General features: G+C 43.7%; 1 protein-coding gene across 2 annotated transcripts in view; it reads right to left on the minus strand.

Annotated features, from left to right (window-relative positions):
* tbc1d17 (TBC1 domain family, member 17) overlaps positions 1 to 20,731 on the minus strand; it is a 44,842-nt gene that overhangs the window by 13,998 nt on the left and 10,113 nt on the right. The window contains exons 5-12 of one of the 2 annotated variants that reach the window (XM_084329698.1): positions 17,086 to 17,272; positions 16,754 to 16,862; positions 13,748 to 13,915; positions 11,368 to 11,493; positions 11,170 to 11,273; positions 6,567 to 6,661; positions 6,351 to 6,467; positions 5,998 to 6,098 (exon numbers count right to left, since the gene is read on the minus strand). In XM_084329698.1, the coding sequence (XP_084185824.1) occupies positions 5,998 to 6,098; positions 6,351 to 6,467; positions 6,567 to 6,661; positions 11,170 to 11,273; positions 11,368 to 11,493; positions 13,748 to 13,915; positions 16,754 to 16,862; positions 17,086 to 17,272 (1,007 nt within the window). Of the gene's footprint in view, positions 1 to 5,997; positions 6,099 to 6,350; positions 6,468 to 6,566; positions 6,662 to 11,169; positions 11,274 to 11,367; positions 11,494 to 13,747; positions 13,916 to 16,753; positions 16,863 to 17,085; positions 17,276 to 20,731 lie in introns of both variants that reach the window. The other variant, XM_084329697.1, reaches the window with a different exon arrangement.

The following is a 20,731-nucleotide window of genomic DNA, read 5'->3' on the forward strand; positions in this document are numbered from 1 at the left end:
CAGGTGGCAGTATCGTCTGTGTCTGAACTGCAATGGCTTGGGGGTTGAAAGTCAGCTTCACTTTCATTTTCTCCTAGGTTAGTGGCCCCTCCTTCTGCTGGGACAGAAATGCACAGTGGGGTCGCCTCGGAATTCCGTTGCATAAGCGTATTTGACCATCGAAACGTGTATAGACATATACACTGGTAATCGCGATGGCGATGCGATCACTTGGAATTATTCTTATTGGAATACCTTCCGGCTAAGGTAAGGTACATTCTATGTCTATTTTACCAAATCTGAAACGTGTTTTTCTAACGATCACAGTCCTGAGTTTCACCGGACAAAAAACATGGTCGGCAAACACGATCAGAGTTTTGAGTTCAAACGACCCCCCCTTGGATGATTTTGTGATGGTACACATATATATATAATATATATATATATACCTTTGATTTGGGAGTATTCAGGGTTTCAGGGGATCAGCCAGAACGGTTTGGGCTTATTGCACATAACACGTTTTATCTCGCAATCTATGAAAAAAGACTATTATCTTGGAAATGCGCGATATGGTCTCTAACTACACACCCTCAAGACCCCTACGCTCTGCATCTTCTGGCCGCCTCAGACCTACTCCTATCCAAGCTCCGGGAGGGTCATCAAAGAGAAGTCGCCTATTCTCAGTCCTTGCCCCACAATGGTGGAATGAACTACCCACCCCAGTTAGGACAGCCGAAACACGTCCAATCTTTCGCCGTCGACTAAAGACGCACTTCTTCAACCATTATCTGAATTAAAAAAAAAAAAAAAAAAAAAATCTAACCCTAACTAACCATACTGTCATGCACTTGTCCTAATAAACTAACCTACACTGTAGCACTCAACACTTTGATGAACATTGTTACTCAGCTGATAGAGTTGTGCTCTTCCTGATGGCTTGTCGTACAGAACTTGTAAGTCGCTTTGGATAAAAGCGTCAGCTAAATTACTAAATGTAAATGTAAATGTAAATGTTTAGCGTGTAATAAACTACAAACTACAGCGTGTGGAAACAAACTATTATTCCCATGTTGGACTACAAGTAATGTTTGTCAAAATGAGCCACACCGTGTCTCTACAGCTATAATACAGAACACACAGCTTCGCAAACATAGTGCAACGACCTTTTAAATCAGACTCTTCACCCCTCGTGTGGCGTACCACAGGAATCTGTGCTAGCGCCTAGCGCCAATCCTGTTTGCCCTCTACATGCTCCCCCTAGGCCTTCTCATAAGCACATTTAAGGGCATCTCCTACCACTGCTACGCAGATGACATCCAAATATATTTCTCCTTCAAGCCTGAAAATTGGAGCAATTAAACATCCTGCACGAGTGTCTGCCTGCCATTGAAAATTGGATGACAACATCAGAAGATCATTACACATTATTAGACACATCAACCAAACGGGAATAGAGGCAGCCCCAATAAGTTTAGATGCAGAGAAAGCATTCGACTCTGTAAGGTGGTCCTTCTTATATAAGGTATTAGAGAAATTTGGCTTTCATGAGTCCATAATAGCAACCTTTCAAGCCCTATACGACAAACCAACTGCAAGGATCAAAATGAATGGGGACCTATCTGAATCCTTCACCCTAGAACGCGGGACTAGACAGGGTTGTCCGGCTTCTCCAGGACTGTTCGCGCTTTTTATAGAACCACTGAGCCAATGGATACGACAAAATGTTGACATAAAAGGAGTGGGCATGGCAGACGGAGAACATAAACTAAGCCTTTTTGCAGATGATGTCATATGGTGTACCTAACGCAACCCACACAGACAATACCAAAACTAATGAACGTACTAGAAGTATATGGGACGCTTTCAGGTTATAAATTAAATATCCTGAAGACTCAAATTCTTACGTTCAACTACAACCCTCCCAACCATATTAGAGGGAAATATAAACTGAAATGGGTTGTAGACTCACTAAAATACCTGGGTGTGAACCTACTAGAGATGTTCCGATACCATTTTTTCCTTTCCGATCCGATTCCGATACCTAAGCTTTGGGTATCGGCCGATACCGATACTTATCCGATACCAGTGCATACATTAAAAAAAAAAGAAAAAAAAAAGAAAAAAAAAAAAAAATTAATACAGCTACTGTTTATATACTGTTTTTTAGTAATAACTATAAAGTTTTATTCAACAACAGGTGATTGTATAGATTAGTATTAGTATCAGTAATTGAAAACTATCTCAATGAGTTCACCCACGGAAAGGTTGTTGGCACATTAGTTCCACACGGACATTATTCGTTGCTGCACTTGCTTCCACAAGAAGGCTCCGTTTAGTAGCAGAGGCTCTGTTGTTGTGATTTTTGCACAATAAATATTCAACATTCTCTTTTGAGACTCCGCCTCAGACTCTTATCATTTGGCACTAAAAGCTAAACATTGTCGCCGATATGGCTGTCCGCAACATGTCATTAATTGTGTACGCGACGTGCAATTGTGCAATGACGACGTTACCGTGAGCTAGGTTAGCTAGCATCAGAGCTACCGGTATATGGAAAAACTAACGTTACTGGTGACATTGTGATTTAACTTGGAATACTCCTTTGCCAACCTGCTGTACTTTGCTTGCAGGTCTGCAGCCATTATTGCTGGATTATGAATAGCCCCAACTTTAGCCAAGGTAACGTTATGGCTAAACCTTTAACGTTAGTTAATGCTAGCTTTCGGTTAGCTGTTCAGCTAATGCTAATAACATCAGAGCTCCCCGTCAACAGCGCTCTGCCGGGACGATGGCATTTTAAGAAAGTATCTGCTCTGCTGTTAAAATGGCAATTGACACTTTAATTCACGGTCGATTAAGCACACGTTTGTTTTATAATGCTCACTCAGCGAGTAGGGTATATCTACAGAACCCAACGTCCGCAGTGTTGTTGATAAATTACGTCATATGGTATCGGAGCGCAACATTAGAGGGTACTCGCCGATACCGATACCAGCATTTTAGGCAGTATCGGCGGCATTTCCGATACTGGTATCGGTATCGGAACAACTCTAGAACCTACCAAGGGATATCTCAAATATTTTATCTCAACTACGGCCCTTTAAATGAAAAACTAAAGTCAGACATATTAAGATGGAGCCTCATCCCCTTCCTAAGTTTAACCTCCAGGGTGGACTCAATAAAGATGAACATTTTACCAAGACTACTATACCTGTTCCAGACCCTCCCAGTGGAGATACCCACTAAGCAATTCATGGAATGGGATAGACTAATATCAAGATTCCTCTGGCAGGGGAAAAAACCCAGAATCAGATACAAAACGCTACAGACAAGAAAAGAAAAAGGGGGAATAAACCTACCCTGCTTACGGGACTACTTCTATGCAGCCCAACTGAGGCCAATAGTTTGCTGGTGCGCCCCATCATACTCAGCAAGATGGAAGGAAATTGAAAGCGAAATGACAGACGGGGTCCCACTAGCAGCACTAGTGGCAGATAACAAATTAATAGACAACATGAAAAAGAAAAAGAAAACCCCTGGATTAATGTAGCACTGAGAATCTGGCAGGACACGATCAAGCTGTGTGGAGTGAAAGATCCTCTCAGAATGTTGAGATGGTGTGCATTCGATTCCAATTCCCCCCCCCAATAAATCAGATGGCAGATTCAAAGTATGGACAGATAAAGGCCTAACAAATTATTCTACTTTTGTCCACAAAGGGAAAGGGGTGTTTCAGAGCTTCGAATCACTACAGAGAAGACACGGACTGGAGCAAAAAGATTTCTTTAGATACCTGCAGGTACGACATTACTTCAATCAAAATTTAGTGGGAGAAATAGGAACGGGAGAACAAGAAATCATGGAAGTGTTTACATCAGCAGTCAAATCATCTAAATGTAATAGGATCGTCTCCAGAATATATGGAGGACTCTGCCAGGCCAAATCGAAATCAACTAACACAATGTACATAAAGGAGAAATGGGAAAAATAATGCAATATGTCAATCTCAGGAGAGGTATGGGACAGATTATGTACACAACAATGCAGGCTCAAACAACTGGAGGGAATTTGGCTGGAAGAACCTAGTAAGGTTTTTTATCACCCCATGGCAGAAAAAACATCAGGGGACCGGGGAAAAATGCTGGCGATCCTGTGGGCTAAACGAAGCCAATCATTCACATATATTCTGGGAATGCCAAACCCTGGTACCATACTGGCAAGAACCTAGAAGCAATTTTTGAGACTGACATCCCCTTCAAATTTGACACCCTATACCTAGGAAATATTCCCTATGAAAAATGGGACTTCAATGACAAAAAATGTATAATGATGCTTCTGATAGCAAGCAAGAAAGCTATCACAAGAAGATGGTTAAAACCAGAGGCACCCACAGTAGATGATTGGATAGACGTAACTCATGACATCTACATAATGGAAAAGATGTCATTTTTAATAAAAATTCAGCAGGAGAAGTTCTACCGGATCTGGTCGAAATGGACAGAATATGTCAAACACACACAATCGGACTTCTGCTAAAAGTAATAACGATCAAATGTAACAGATCCTCCCCAGGAACAGCCGCTAGCCTGTCTGATATGTTGTATTATTGTTTTATGTTCCGTCTTATGTCTGACCCTGTGATGTCCCCCTTTTCTCTTTTTATTTAAATTTAAAAAAAAAAATTGGGTTTTAGTTTTATTTTGTCTTTGTTTTTATTATTGAGTCTTATTTTTGTTGTTTGTTTATTTTTTATTTGATCTTTTATGTTTTCCTCTTCTCTCCTCTCTTTTTGTCACCTCCCCCCCTTCCCATTCCCTCTTTCTCCCCTCTTTGCTCTCCAACTTCTGCTCATTCTAAGTTACCTGATGTGTACCAAAAAATGTATCTAGTGGCCATCGCCCACTGGTAAAATAAAAAATGTCAACAAAAAGAAAATTGGATGGGTAGTAATTTTCTTCAATTAAACGCGGCAAAAACAGAGGTACTGATTGTAGTGTCAGAAAGCATTGCCTCGAGAGTAGCCTCGCACATGGGGTCCCTTAACGGAAATCAACTTCAGTTGGTCCAAAATGCTGCTGCCAGGCTACTCGCTAGGTCCAAAAAATCATGCCAAATCACCCCCATCCTTGCTTCCCTGCACTGGCTCCCGGTAAACTCCAGGATCAATTTCAAGTTCCTGGTGTTCGCCAACAGAGCCCTCCATGGTCAAGCCCTCCAGCTGGTCACTGCAGTCATCCGATCAGGAGCTCCTGGTGGTGCCCAGGACCAGACTCAAAACAAAAGGCGACTGAGCTTTTGCGGTGACTGCCCCAAGGCTCTGGAACGCCCTCTCCCTAAACCTGAAAACCACTCCCTCAGAGATCAAAAGGCAGCTAACACTTACTTCTACAGGCAGGCTTTTTAGAACACCTATAGCCGTTTCTTTCTGTTTATGCCTTTTCGTTTCTTTCTTTGTCTATTCTGTTGTTTTAGCTCATTTGAATGTTTTATTCTTCTTATCACATGTTTCTTCTTATTGTATTTTTACTGATGTTTTATAAAAATGCTGTAAAGCACTCTGTGATCTCGTGCTGAGAAGGGCGCTATATAAATAAAGTTTTACTTACTTAACTTGCGTATTTATACCGTTTTTATTCTCCCTTCTCAATTTTGTATGTTCCTTTTTTTGTGATTAGTGTTGTCTTGTCTGTTTTTATGCTGCCATCTTGGCCAGGTCTCCCTTGCAAAAGACATCCTTCATCTCAGTGGGATTAACCTGGTTAAATTAAATCAGCAACACGGCTGAGCTGGAGCCTCAGCAACACGGCTGAGCAACATGGTGATCAATGACTTGTCAGGATAATCAAAGGGGCCCTGGCCGTTCTCATAACAACAAAGCCGTGCACAGGAAAATGGCTGATGAATAAGGTAAAACAGCAAGACAATCAAACCCGATCATGTTTTCTTTTAGGCCTATAATGGTTCTGGGTTTGTGGACGATCATCAGTACATAACATGTGGTACAATACTATGACTAACCAGCATCTCCATGAAGCCTTTCAGACACCAGAAGGACTCCACCTCGTTCTGGGTGACAAACAGGAGGGGGGCCAGAAGGTCACTCATCCCCTGAACATAACCTAGAGATACAAGAGGATAGACAGACAGAACAGTCAGTGAGGTATGGTAACCATGTCTGGCATTCACTGGCTGTACGTATGTGTGTAATTAAAAGATGATTACTGGTAGTCCAGGTAGGGGCAAATTGACATCAATAAGCAATATGGGTGAAATGTTGATTTAATGTTTTAAAATGTCTTTGGAATAGAACACATTGCAAACACGTGGCACATGATGACACTGATAAGTGTATGCCGAGAGGAGAGGCGTACCGAGGTCGAAGTTGTACATGCAGTACGTCATCAGCACGTCGTGGAGCAGAGTCAGTCCGGGGTTGTCGTTCCCAGAGAAGAAGGCGTTTTGTCTGTCCGTCCTGCTCACGTCTCTCTCTGTAGGACCAAAGACACAACTTTAACATCCAACGCTCTAACGAGCAGCCGACCACCAATGAGATGAAGGAATCTGTTTTGACAGATGGCGGGGCGGACCTATCAGGCTGCGGTATCCTCGGAGGAGGGAGTTCCTGTTCTCCTGTTCTTCACTGACCGACTTCCACTGCACCTTCATCCTGAAGTACTCATCCCTGAGGAGACACAGAATTGGGTGGAATGAATGGGACAACCAGAGGTGTAATAACCAATTGGTATAGATCCACAATGTTGTGAAGGATCAGATTAAACCGAATATGTATATTTATTTATATATATATATTTAATTGTATTTGTATATCGTTTGATATCCCCTGTATATTCCTTGTACAATATGCATTGAATATCCCCGTTTCTACTAAACAGCCCATAATAGTTTCATTCTACCATTGGACGAGAACCTGGCGCCAGGTTGCCATACCCCTAGGTCCAAGTTCAATCGTGCCGCCTAACATGTCGAGGCAACCCCCGGTTCCGCGCAGTAATATGTCGGGCGAAATACGTATGGTACTATTTGTTCATAGCGCATATATATATGGCGCCAGTAAAGTAGAACTTTCTTTTAGTCCAGTTCTTTACCCTCCAACAGAGTGACAGACGCAAAAGCCTCCCCACGACGCACGTGCGGTGTAGTAAGGCCTACTTGGCCCAGAATAGGCATTGAGATATCGTGTAGATTAATAGTTGAATGGTCATAGTTTGGCACCATACCGTCGAGTTGGACGTATTCTATTAAGCTAATAATAGTCTATTTATGTATGGTGCATCGTTCGGTTAGAGTTCTACAGTCATCAGTACACCCATCGTTCCTGACGTTATCTGGACGCTTAACCAGGCTGGTCAGACCCCTAGTGGTGATTGCATCCGAGGAGCTCCGGGCCAAGAGCGACTGGACCTGTATATTGGATTACTCTACCCAGACGACGGCGAGCCTTCCCCGGCTTGGATTATGCTTTGTGTGCTTTGATTATTCCATGGATAAAGGCCAACACTGCGGAGTGTTGGAATTACCCCCCGGAGAGGACTCCAGGTGAGACGGCGCTCTACACGTGAGGTCGCCTCACGTCTCTCCGTTGTGGACCGGCAGATACCGTTCCACAGAGGGTCCAGCTGTATTCGTCTGCGGCCCGAGGTTCTGTGGGCACCGTGTCCAAGACTTTGGATTCTCCCAAGACACCGTCGGCCAGATGGGATACCGCCAGCGGCTTCTCTAACCCCCCCCTCCTACTGTCTTACAACCAGCGGGAACCCCCCCCCCCCCCTTAGTGTATCCAGCTATAATCATTTAAGTACCATCGCTATCGTTTCCTAAATATTCCAGGTTGTATACTTACTCCCTGCGCAACCAGAGATTGGACATTCAATGTTGATTTACCTACGAATACTCATTTGCCATAGAAGTGCATATTCCATATTTCAAATCATAAATGTAATTAAGTGATCGTTGTATACACCCTTTGCTGTATTAAACCTTCGATTTGGTACATTTGTGTTGGTTCGTTTCATCAGGTGGGAAAGTGTTCATCATACTTATATCTTGTACTGGGTGGCCAGAAGTTAAAGTACATGAGGTAGTGGTATTAAATATCATATCTAACAATACAGTCAGGGAATTGTACCCCTCAGTTACACACAACCATAGACGGATATAAAAAGCTAGATGACTCACCCGCGCTGCTGGCCAATTGAGACCGACGTTGCCACATGGCAGCCATCTTGCCACAGGCAGCACGCTCACTCATAACATGAATGTCTATGGTGCATGTACTATTGAAATAACCATAGCTTGCTACATTTTCAACCGATTTTCAAACGTTTGGTTTGTTATAAACGTCAGAGATGTTAAGATTCAAGATTGTTAGTCATATGCACAGTTAAAACGACAGTTTGCCATACAATAAAAATCTTACTTTGCTAGTCCACCCTTCACAAAAAAAAAAAAAAAAAAAAAAAAAAAAAAAAAAAAAATCACACAGTACTTAACCTAAACATATTTAAATACAAGCGAGTGCTAGAAAATAAGGTAAAATAGATAAAAATATATATACAAGGCACAGTGAGTTACATTGCACGTTCCGATCATGTGAATGGAGGTGACAGTGGGTCACAGCAGCAGTTAAAAGTGTGTTTAGTGATTCATAGTTCATAGTAGAAGGTGTGTGTGGAGGGGAGGGGGGGGGGGGGGGGGCTAGGCATTCAAGAGTCTGATGGCCTGTGGGTAGAAACTGTTTGTCAGTCTCGTAGTTCTGGCTTTCAGACTCCTATATCGCCTGCCTGATGGCAGGAGGTTGAAGAGTCTGTGTTGGGGGTGTGTGCTGTCCTTAATTATGTTGTGTGCTCTCCTGGTGGCCCTGGTAGAGTAAATGTCTTGTAGTGAGGGGAAGGCTGCTCCAGAGATGTACTGAGCAGTTTTAATCACTTGTTGGAATGCCTTCCTCTCCTTAGCAGTGCAGTTTCCATACCAGACCGTGATTGAGCTGGTAAGGACACTCAACTGTACTTCTATAGAAGTTATTGAGAATCTTGGGTGGCATGCCAAATTTCTCAGCCTTCTTAGGAAGTACAGTCGTTGGTGGGATTTTTTAATTATATGTTGGGTGTTGTGAGCCCAGGTTAGGTCCTCGCTGATGTGGATACTGGATACAGAGGAATTTAAATGTTTTAACTAGGGATGTCCCGATCCGATCGGGGGCCGATCACGTGATTTTTAGAAGATCGGGATCAAAAAAATATAAAAAAAAAATCAGGATTATTTTTTAATTTATTTTTACTTATTTTTTTTATTCAACAAACATGACCATGTTCACGTCTTAAACTCATACTGAGGCCTTAGTTTTGGTTTTAAATTGCATATCATCATTAATTTATTTATCGTCACAGAGCAGAAGAATTTTGCCAAAACAAACGTATTTCCTTTGATTTAATTATACATCTAATGATTTATGTCATGGATGAGGGACATCCACTAGTTGCAGAACTTGCAGTCACCTGATTTTTACAGACAATGGCGCCATTGCTCTCATGAAGCAGCAGGTTGGAGGCGGAGTTTTTAGATTACTCCGGTTGCAATGCCTCGCTTGAATGAAGTTAACTTTTCACCTGGATAACGTCAACATTCAGGGTGAATGTAATGTGAGAAATTGGGATGAGAGAAAGATTTTTTTATATATATATATATTTTTAATCGGATCGGGAAAGATCGGTATCGGTAGATACTCAAAATCACATGATCGGGAGCAAAATAATGTGATCGGGACATCCCTAGTTTTAACCCTATCCACCTCAGTCTCACCTATGTACAGAAGTGTGTGCTGTACACTCCTCCTCCTCCGTGGGTCAATAATCATCTCCTTGGTCTTGTCTGCGTTCAAGGGGAGATTATTGTCCTGACACCAGGCCACCAGTTCCGCCACCTCCCTTCTGTACGCCTCCTCAGCTCCCCCAGTGATCAGTCCGATGACTGTAGTATCATCTGCGAATTTGATGATACTGGTGTTGTTCTGGGAGGCCACACAGTCGTGTGTGAAGAGGGTGTACAGTAGGGGGCTCAGCACGCAGCCCTGGCTGACTGGGGCCTATTTGTAAGAAAGTTCAGCACCCAGTCACAAAGAGCCGGTGTCAGACCCACAGTGAGGAGTTTAGCAGAGAGTTTGTGTGGGATGACGGTGTTAAATGCAGAGCTATAGTCGATGAATAATAGTCTGGCATAGTCCTAAGTGGGTGAGGGTGGTGTGGATGACGGTGTTGACTGCATCCTCAGTGGACCGGTTCTGACGGTACGCAAACTGCAGAGGGTCCAGTGTGTCTGGGATGGTCTTCTTGATGTGTGACATGACTATCCTCTCGAAACACTTCATCACTATTGGGGTGAGTGCAATGGGACGATAGTCATTCAGACAGGTTACAGTGTTTTTCTTTGGCAGGGGCACGATGGTGGTGGTCTTGAAGCAGGTTGGCACAACAGCTTGTGCTAGTGACAGGTTGTAAATGTCAGCAAGTACGTCAGCCAGCTCTGATGAACAGGCCCTGAGGGCACGGCCGGGGATGTTGTCTGGGCCGGCTGCCTTCCGTGGGTCTGTTCTCCTCAGAACCGCACGTACCTCTGGTGGGTCCTGCACATTGAGTGGTGGGTCCTGCGTGCGCTGCGTGTAGTTATCATACTGCATACTTATAATGGACTTTCATATGTAATAGGTGTTAGGCTAAAACTTAAGCTTTGCTTCATGGAACTGAAAATCCCAGGCTTATGTCAAACTGTCAAAAAAGTTATCCAGCAAACTTTAAGTTACGAGGTACGGGCCCAGACCCTATACTCAAACATTTACAATGGTTTAAGAAAGTGCAATCCATCTACGAATCAAACGTTTCACAAATGAGGATATACTCCACATTTATATAGTGCAAAAGAAATACCAGATTGTAGCTTCTGTGTGTGCGTTCAGTAGAAAGCTATCCGACTGAAAGCTAGCCTAGTTTAGCACAAATTAATGGAAGCGAATACGGACCACTAGCCTAGCTTAAAACTATGTGAGAGGTGTTTTTGGCCAACAGCTAGGCTAGCTGGTGCACATTTCCCATAATGTTGTTGAAATGCTAAGCGCATTTCCCACAATGTTGGCTCCTTTAATCAAAGTGAGAAGCGGCGCGGACTGATGAAACTCACGTCTTCCCCCTCAGAATGTCCACCCTCTCACTGGCAGTGCTGTCCCACGGATAGAAACCCAGGAGAAACTTCCATATGTCATTCCTCAGCGACGGTGTGATGCCCTGCGAGACGGCAGACAGAGGTATGAATGGTAGGACAGCAGGACACAAACCTGCTTCAAAACACAAATCGGTTCCACAGATCTATCCTCCTTACCCCTCTGAACACCAGTTGCTTGATTCCCTCCGGGTTCTGTACACGTCCCTCGTGGTCCATAAACTCCTCCCACTTGTCCAGGGGTTGTCCCCTGGTTACCGATGGACTGGGACCCAGCTCCGCCCCCTGGAGAGACAGACAGACGGACACAGAATTTCATATAACACTACTTTGTCTTGATGACGTCTGAAACCATCAGTGATCTCCATCTCTATAGACGGTTTCAACTTGGCAACAATAGCAAACATAAGCCAGCATTCTAGAACAGACTGTTTGATTTACAGTCAGTTGTTAATATTAGCAAACACTGCAACAGGAATCACCTGTCGTCTTAGCTGTTTCCTAGCAACACATCAAAACGTCAATTATTAGCCTTAATCATCTACTTTTATTTCCTTCAATCATTGAACACAACAGCTCTATAGGGGACAGGCCTGCAAAGCTCTTGCTCAGCATGGGAAATAGTAAATAATAATAATAATAACTTTATTTGTATAGCACTTTTCATACAGAGGTTGTAGTTCAAAGTGCTTCACAACAGTAAAAAATACAGGCATGAGCGAGCATAGCAAGGTATGGTAAATCACAGTGTTTCACATTAGGATCTAGCATCCCAATAGGCTGTTTACAGTTTCATTCAGTAATACAAATAAAATAGTTTAAAATGATTAAGTTTAAAAATAGTCAAAATTATAAAATAAAACGGACATACAGTAAAAAATACAGGCATAAGCGAGCATACAAATAAAAAATGTAAATAGCAAGGTTACAGTAAAAAGTGTGATAAGATTGTTCAATCAGATGAAAATGGCCCAGTTAGGAGAATCAACCTTGGCTAGGCGGTGATGTTCACGATGTACCTAACTGGAATGTTAAACAACTTTGAAAAGATTTAGGTCAAAAGTCATCTTCTCCTCACAACAGACCATCAAATATTTGCCTGCATTACCACACAGTGAAATGCCTGAGCAAAGAGATGGGTTTTAAGCTGTCTTTTAAAGATGTCTAGAGAGTTGGCTTCTCTGATGTTTTGGGGTAGTTTGTTCCACAGTTTTGGGGCATAGTTGATAAAGGCTGCATTACCGATCCTCTTTTGACTGTTTCTGGGAGCCTCTAGTAGTCCAGCAGCTGATGATCGCAGTGTTCTTGCTGGTGTGTAATTTATTAGAGTGTTGGCGATGTAGCTAGGTCCCTGTCCATTTAGAGCTTTGTATGTAAGGAGAAGGACCTTAAAGTCAATTCTAAATGTTACAGGAAGCCAGTGTAAAGCAGCTAAGACTGGACTAATGTGCTCTCTCCTTTTGGTTCTAGTTAGCAGTCGGGCTGCAGAGTTTTGGATTAGCTGAGGTGGTTTTCTTAGGGAGACATGTGAAAAGTGCATTACAGTAGTCTAACCGGCTAGATATGAATGCATGAATTAGCTTCTCAGCATCGTTCTGATTAATAAATGGTCGTACTTTTGCTATATTTCTGAGATGGAAGAACAATGTTTTTTTCGTCACTTTGCTAATATGAGAATTGAAGTTCAGTTCTGAATCTATGATAACCCCGAGACTAGTGACCTCAGATTTGATCCAAGGGGTTAGTCCTCCCAGGTTCTTTATTAATGTTTCTTTTTTAGTTTTGGGGCCGATAATTAGAATTTCAGTTTTGTTCTCGTTTAGTTTCAGGAAGTTCTTACTCATCCATTTATTTATTGCCAGTAAGCAGTCTGTAATGGAGCTAATCGCTGTATCATTTGGTTCAGCAGATATGTACAGTTGCGTATCATCCACATAGCTATGGAAATCTACATTATGTTCTCTGATGATATCACCCAGCGGTAACATGTAAAGGGAGAAGAGTAAAGGACCTAAGCAACTCCCTTGTGCAACTCCATAGTTGTTGTCGTATATATCAGACATGTGATCTCCTAGTTTAACATAGAATTTCCTCCCTCTGATGTATGTTTTAAACCAGCCTAGCACATGTTCTGAGAAACCGAAATACTATCAAATTGTTTATTTAAACCAGTATGTGCATGTTGTGCGGGTGTGTTGAGAGAGAGAGAGAAAGAGAAAGAAAGAGAGAGCTACGTGAGAGTATTGTGCATCAAGCTAGATCAGCTGGAGAGAGAGAGAGATAGAGAATAGAGAAATGTCTTGCTGCTGCACATTTCCCTTGACTTATGATTGCAAATTAAATTACGATAAAGCAGTAAAACAAAACAGGACCCATGGAAACAGCAAAAACAATTAATGTAGACCTTCTAATAGAGACCAGGCTTTATTTGTCAAAACATGTAGCCATACCCGGTCAATAAAAGGGACAGACTGTTTTTAATGGTAAATACTTGACATCTGCTTTCAACAGGCGAGTACAGAAACCTATGTTGACTTACACAGGTGATGAGCTCAAACCCAGGCTCCTCGTCGGCCGAGTGGGGTGCGTTAGGGTCCAGATTACGAGGGTGGAGGGCGGAGTCCGGTGGCCGAAGAGCCCCCCGAAAGAAATTGGTGACTTTGGAGAATCCCCCGAAGGTGGTGGCATAGGGGTCCTGGATGAACCTCTACACGGGGCACGAGGGAGAGAGTTGCAGACAGAAACAGAGAGAAGAGACATTTCACAGTTCATTTGACCATCTAAAAGTTCTTAAACATTTCCAGCCTGCAACCCGGACTTAAAAGGAGCATTTCACAGCATTTCTCATAACTCTAGTAGAGGCCCAACTCGAGGAAAGTTGAAGAATAGTGTCTACAGTTCGCTAGAGGTCCACTCTCCTCTCTGTGACGTCACCAGGAGGAATGTCCCGTGCGGCTGAGCTCCCGAGACACAGAACAAGAGTTACATGTCCGATTGTCACATGTCCTCCTCACAACGAGAGGATGAGGGCTGAAATGAGCAGAGTGCCCTCTTAACTCTTTCTGCGCCAAAAACGACTGTACTCGTGTTTCGTCGCCAACGCTTGAGTGACAAAAACGAGTATACTAGTTTTTGGATCCTTTGATCATTTTCCTTTGATCCCCGTTCTAAACACTCGCTCGGAGCTCCCTGGGTCTCCCTGGCACAGCTGCCTACATTGGAATTGCAATGACGATTGAATCCCGCCAGGTGGCAGTATCGCCTACCTTTTGAACTGGGGATATCAGTTGTCTTCCAGTACTGAGTTACCTCCAGCTGCTTCCGCCTCGGACTGTGGATCAGGACATAAAAATCGGCCGGAGATAGGGCGGCTACGTGGCGTAGTGGGCAAGGCGCTCGCCACAAAATGCTGGAGACGCTGGGCTCGTCAGTTCGAGCCCAGCGCTCCACATTTGATTTCAGTTTAGCTGGTCGTCCGTACTAATACACATTGGCCGTATTAGGGGGTGGGAAACTGATGGGTGGGGATCGGGCGTTGTGGACAGCGACTCCTACAGGTCGGTTGGTGCGCCTGCGCAGTAGAATCAGGAAGTGTCGGGGGCAGCGTGAGCCTCCCACGCGTTACTCCTCGCCACTGAGAGATCGAGCTGCGCAGGTGAAAAGATGCGACTGCTGTTACCTCAAGTACCGAAGGGGACTTGTGCTATGTATGACTTAGTCCACATTGCAGCCGGCTTGTGGGAGGCAAGAAACAGCGTCCGTGACAGGGGAGGGTTGAATTGGATGATACGAATTGGGATGGGAGAAAATATGGAAAAATGGGAGAAAAAGTGGATAAAAAAAAAAAATCTGCCGGAGATTTGGTGCCTCAGAACTATTCTTTCCCGTATGATAGCCATGATTACCAATATACACGAGTAATGGCGATCGCCATGGGACAACTGGGATTTATTCATTTTGGAGTACCTTCTGACTGAGGTAAGGTCTATTTTAGGTAACCTGCTGGTATTTATTTTTACCTAAAACATGCTTCTGTACCGATCACAGTGTCGTATCTTACCGGACCTAAACATGCTTTTGGTAACGATCGCAGTTTCGAGTTAAAACGACACCCCCCCCCCCTTGATGATTTTGTGAAGACACATATGTATATGGTATATACCTTTGATTCTGAAGTATTTGGAGTTTCAGGCAAGCAACCCGAACGATGGGCATAATGCATTTAACGCGTCATATCTCGCGATCTAGGAAAGACTGGAGACTGGATTATTTTGGAAAGGGGCGATGTTTAGCATGGAATAGCGCACAACCTACATTATGTAGAAATTAACTGGTTAGTGAGTGTTGGACTATGAACAATGCCTGTCAAATGAGCCATACTATTGTCTCCATAGCTATAATACAGAACACACGATGGGTCCGCAAACATCGCTAAAATGTTCAATAACGCTGGCGCCATTGAGTAGAGATGGGAAAACAGCGTGGCGGTCAATGAGTTAAGGAATTAGCCTGACCTTGGGGACCCAGTCACATTAAAACATACAGGTGCTCTTATAGAGTGAGGACCCAGTCACATTCAAATATACTGTATTTATCTGGACATAGTCCTTTTACATACTATATCTATATCTGTACCAGTGTTAATTTTGGCAGCCATTTTCATTTTAGTTTTAGTCTTAGTCATGTGTCAAGTGCTCCTTTTTCATTTATCATATTTAGTCATCTTCATTTATTTTTCGTTTAGTCAGTTTTAGTCAACTAAATGTCTGAGCATTTTAGTCTTAGTCCGTTTTTTTTTCCGACGAAAACGGATGACATTTTTGTCTATTTTTAGTTAACCCTTTATCTGCCAGGGATTATTCTGATCTTAATCACCTCTCTGCCACCACTGTAAGTCTATGGAGATGTTCCCCTTCTTTGCAGGGCTATAACTTTTTAAATTGTATTGCTAAATTGACATTACTATGGCCCATTCAACGTCAAGTATCTATCGTTTAGGATGTAGCAACGTTCTACTTTTTCATTCACATATTCATACTAAAATACGGTCTAAAGTATAAATATGTTTTTATCGTTTTCTGCAGCATTCTGCAGAACGTGAGTTATAGCCATAAATACACATTATATTAGATCATCAAATGTAGTTTGATACCGATTGACGTCAGATTAAAAATTTCAATTGTACAAGGTCCTAAACGTCATGCCTCATCTGCTGGTGACCGGAGGGGGGGGGGTTTATAAGTCTGTGGCCGACGTTAAATCATTTATGTAGTATGGGACCTGTGACCCATTTTGAGCCCGAACCCATCGTTTATGAACATTGTTTATAACTCCATATTATAACTCAAAGTTAGTTGTGTACAAACCAGACTACAAAACCACAGCCACAAAAGGCATGCAACACTAAGCTGTTTAGCTGTTATAGTCAAGTCCTTGCATCATAATCATGGATTGGATCTTTAATACTTTAAAATGCACAATGTGCCACCCTATCGCATCTTCTCCTTGTGGAAGAAGAAGAAGAAGAGGAAGAAGAAAACTGTACCGAAACAAGATCGGTGCCGTCGTCAAAGAGCTGCAGCTCGTCGAAGGACTGAGAGAGGGCGCCAGAGTCGTGGGGATAGGCCAGGAACAGTCGCCCGTCCACCGGTGACCTGTTGGTCAGAGAGAAACACAGATGCTCTACAGTCAGAGAGACGGAAATAACAGGCCACAAACTGGGAGATTGATAAGAAAAGACAATCATGTGACGTTGTTCCTATCATGTGATGTGTCAGCTGCTTGGCTAACCGTCATCAAGATTATTATTATTTTTTTTACAATACAGAATGAACCCAACAGCAGATGAACAAAAAGAAGCTGTTAGTTTCTACTCACGGGGCCAGGATGATATACCGCTGCAGGGCCCTCAGCAGCTCCCTGGTTCCTCCCCTGTGAAAGTGCAGAGGAGGCAGCGGGTGGCCCCCTCTGCTGGTCAACACCAGGAAGTTACGGCCCAGGGAGAAGCGGGCCCTCCGCATGGAGTAGAGCTCCGAGAGTGGCAGGGAGAAGGACCACTGACCCCCTGCTGACATGAAGGGAGAGTTTATTCATCTGCTATAAATGGTACGGTGGACTGCAGGACTGTATGGTGGACTACAGGACTGTATGGTGGACTGCAGGACTGTATGGTGGACTGCAGGACTGTATGGTGGACTACAGGACTGTATGGTGGACTGCAGGACTGTATGGTGGACTACAGGACTGTATGGTGGACTACAGGACTGTATGGTGGACTACAGGACGCGTGAATACTTTCCCTAAGCGGGTTGTACTTCCACATTCGGTTTGCGCGATCTGATTGGCCACTGACGTTTCTGGTCATGTGACATGTGCGCCAATCGTGTGACGGCAAGTTCTGCGCCTATTTCCGGGTCTAACAGCCTGCAAACTACCTAACGCCTAGTTTATCACTGGTTAAGCTTATGCGACTCTTTCGAAGTTGGTTAAGGTTAGAGTTTGGAATCAGGGCTGGTGTTCTATCGCCCTGCTCTAAGACAAACTCTAACCTTAACCAACTTCGAAAGAGTGCCTAAGCTTAACCGGTGGCAGAACTTGCCGTCACACGATTGGCGCACATGTCACATGACCAGAAACGTCAGTGGCCAATCAGATTGCACAAAAGTACAACCCCCTTAGGGAAAGTATTCACGCCTACAGGACTGTACGGTAGACTGTAGGACTGTACGGTGGACTGTAGGACTGTACAGTAGACTGTAGGACTGTACGGTGGACTGCAGGACTGTACGGTGGACTGCAGGACTGTACGGTTGACTACAGGACTGTACGGTGGACTACAGGACTGTACAGTGGACTACAGGACTGTACGGTGGACTACAGGACTGTACAGTGGACTACAGGACTGTACGGTGGACTACAGGACTGTACGGTGGACTACAGGACTGTACGGTGGACTACAGGACTGTACGGTGGACTACAGGACTGTACGGTGGACTACAGGACTGTACAGTGGACTGGACTACAGGACTGTACAGTGGACTACAGGACTGTACGGTGGACTACAGGACTGTACAGTGGACTACAGGACTGTACGTGGACTACAGGACTGTACGGTGGACTGTACGGTGGACTACAGGACTGTACAGTGGACTACAGGACTGTACGGTAGACTGCAGGACTGCACGGTGGCAGTAGTAGTCAAACCAATACGCTGTCAGAATTACAAACTCATTAATTACCCAACTCAGGTTGCTTTTCCACCGCCATTGTGTTTTTCGAAATATGTGAAAGTGAGTTAGTCATCAGCTCATTGAAATTCATTTGTAGTGATCTAAGAAAATAAAGCTGGTGGCAAAGTGAACTAGAAGGGCGCTAGAGAGAGATGTGAACACCCGCTCACTAGCGGGAAAAGCCCCCCCCCTCGTCTGTGCAACGTCAGCCATGTACAGTAGGCTATGCTTACTGTGAAAATGTATTAGCCTACACTACACAGAGAGACGCCCCTCTGCCTGCGCATCTCCATCAACTACAGCTGTGACCGGTTTGATTGAAAATTGTATTAACAGATTGCAGAATGGGTACAATCCAGTACGGCTCAATACACACAATTGTTAAGGGGATGCAGACCAGAGAAAGACTTTTGTCTTGTTTACATCAGGGTCCCCCATTTTCAATTCATCATGACAATTATGACATACTGTTACATCCAGACATTTATGACATACAAGATATACAAATATACAGTACTGTAAAATAAAAGACAATATATACATAAGACATACATAAAAGGAAATATATACATTCGAGGGGGAAGAAACTGTACATTGGGTGGGTGGGTGGGTGGGGGGGGGGGGTTTGGACATTTACCTATATAAACAATACAATACTAGTGTATGTGACCACTTGTAAGACTACTATAGCTTGCTAGGCTGGATTTTGCTAGGCTATATGTTGTGAAGGGCCAGATTAAACCGAATATATATATTTATTTATATATATATATATTTAATTGTATTTGTATATTCTCTAATATTCCCTGATATCCCTTGTATATTCCTTGTACAATATGCATTGAATATCCATTCTAGCCTACTGAACATCCCATAATAGTCTCCATTCTACTATTGGTCGAGACCTTGGTGCCAGGCTGCCATACCCCTCAGACCCAGTTCAAACGTACCGCTCCACATGTACGAACAAGTCCTAGTTCCGCGTAGGAATCTGGCTACCGCACCACTAATGGGACTATTTGTTCATAGTGCGTATATATACTGCGCTACTAAAGTAGGACTTTCTTTTCAGTCCAGTTTCTTACCCTCCAATAGAGTCACAGACGTAAAGCCTCCCCGCGACGCCACGTGTGGGAGTAAGGCCAAGTTCGCCTACCATCGGTATTGAGACATCGTGTATATTAATATTTGAATAGTCATATTTGGCACTATATCGTCGAGTTGGACGTAGTCTATTAAGCTAATAATAGTCTGTTAATATATAGTGCTTCGTGCGGTGAGAATACTACCGTAGTCAGTACCCCATCGTTTCGGGCAGAGAACTGGCTGCTTACCCAGGGTGGTTGACCCCATGTGAAGCTGCACCCGAGGAGCCCCAGAGCCGACGAGCGAGTGGACCTGTATACCGGATTATTCTACCGACGACAGCCCGCCTTCCCAGGCACGGATTATGCTTTGTATACTTTGATTATTCCATGGATAAAGACCCCCGACACTGCCGTGTGTTGGAACCCCCCCCCCTGGAGAGGACGCAAGGTGAGGAGACGCTCTGCAAGACGAGGTCGCTTCACGTCTCTCCCCCGTGGACCGGAGAGAGCCGGCCCACAAAGAGTCCACCTGCTTTCATCTGTGGTCCAAGGATCGCCGGCGCATTGAACGGCACTACAGTGGGTTCACCTGGGATACCCTTGGCCGGACGAGGCAGCCGGATTCTACCCCCCCCCCCCTCCTACTCCTGTCGGCTTACAAGCGACCGGATTAACCCCCTCTAGTGTATCTAGTATATAATCATTAAAGTATCATTGCTGTTATTCCTTAACTATTCCAGGTCGTATATTTACCACCTGCGCCTTCAGAGATTGGACATTCTCTATTGATATACCGACGAATACTCTTTGCCATAAAAGTGCATACTATTTCAATTCATAAATGTAATTAAGTGATTAAGTGCTTGTTCTACACACCATCGCTGTGTAGAAATAAAGACCTGTTTCGACTTCGTACATTTGTGTTGGATCCGTTTCATCTACGTGAGAGTGTTTATGATAATATATTTATGCCGTGTACTGGGTGGCCGAATATTAAGTACAAAGGTAGTGGTAGTAAGTATCATATCTAGTAATACAGTCAGGGAATTGTACCCCTCAGTTACACTATATAAAGATAGACTGCTATTTATTCTATGTTGAAAGAAATTTAGACCACAGCTGTATTTATTATGGTGGCTTTTAAATAAACAGGTACATCCCCACCCTAGATGCATTTAGCCTACAGGCAGTCTGTTGTCATAATGA

This window comes from Notolepis coatsorum (genome assembly GCF_963971535.1).
Source record: "Notolepis coatsorum genome assembly, chromosome: 14".
NCBI classification, from domain to species: domain Eukaryota; kingdom Metazoa; phylum Chordata; class Actinopteri; order Aulopiformes; family Paralepididae; genus Notolepis; species Notolepis coatsorum.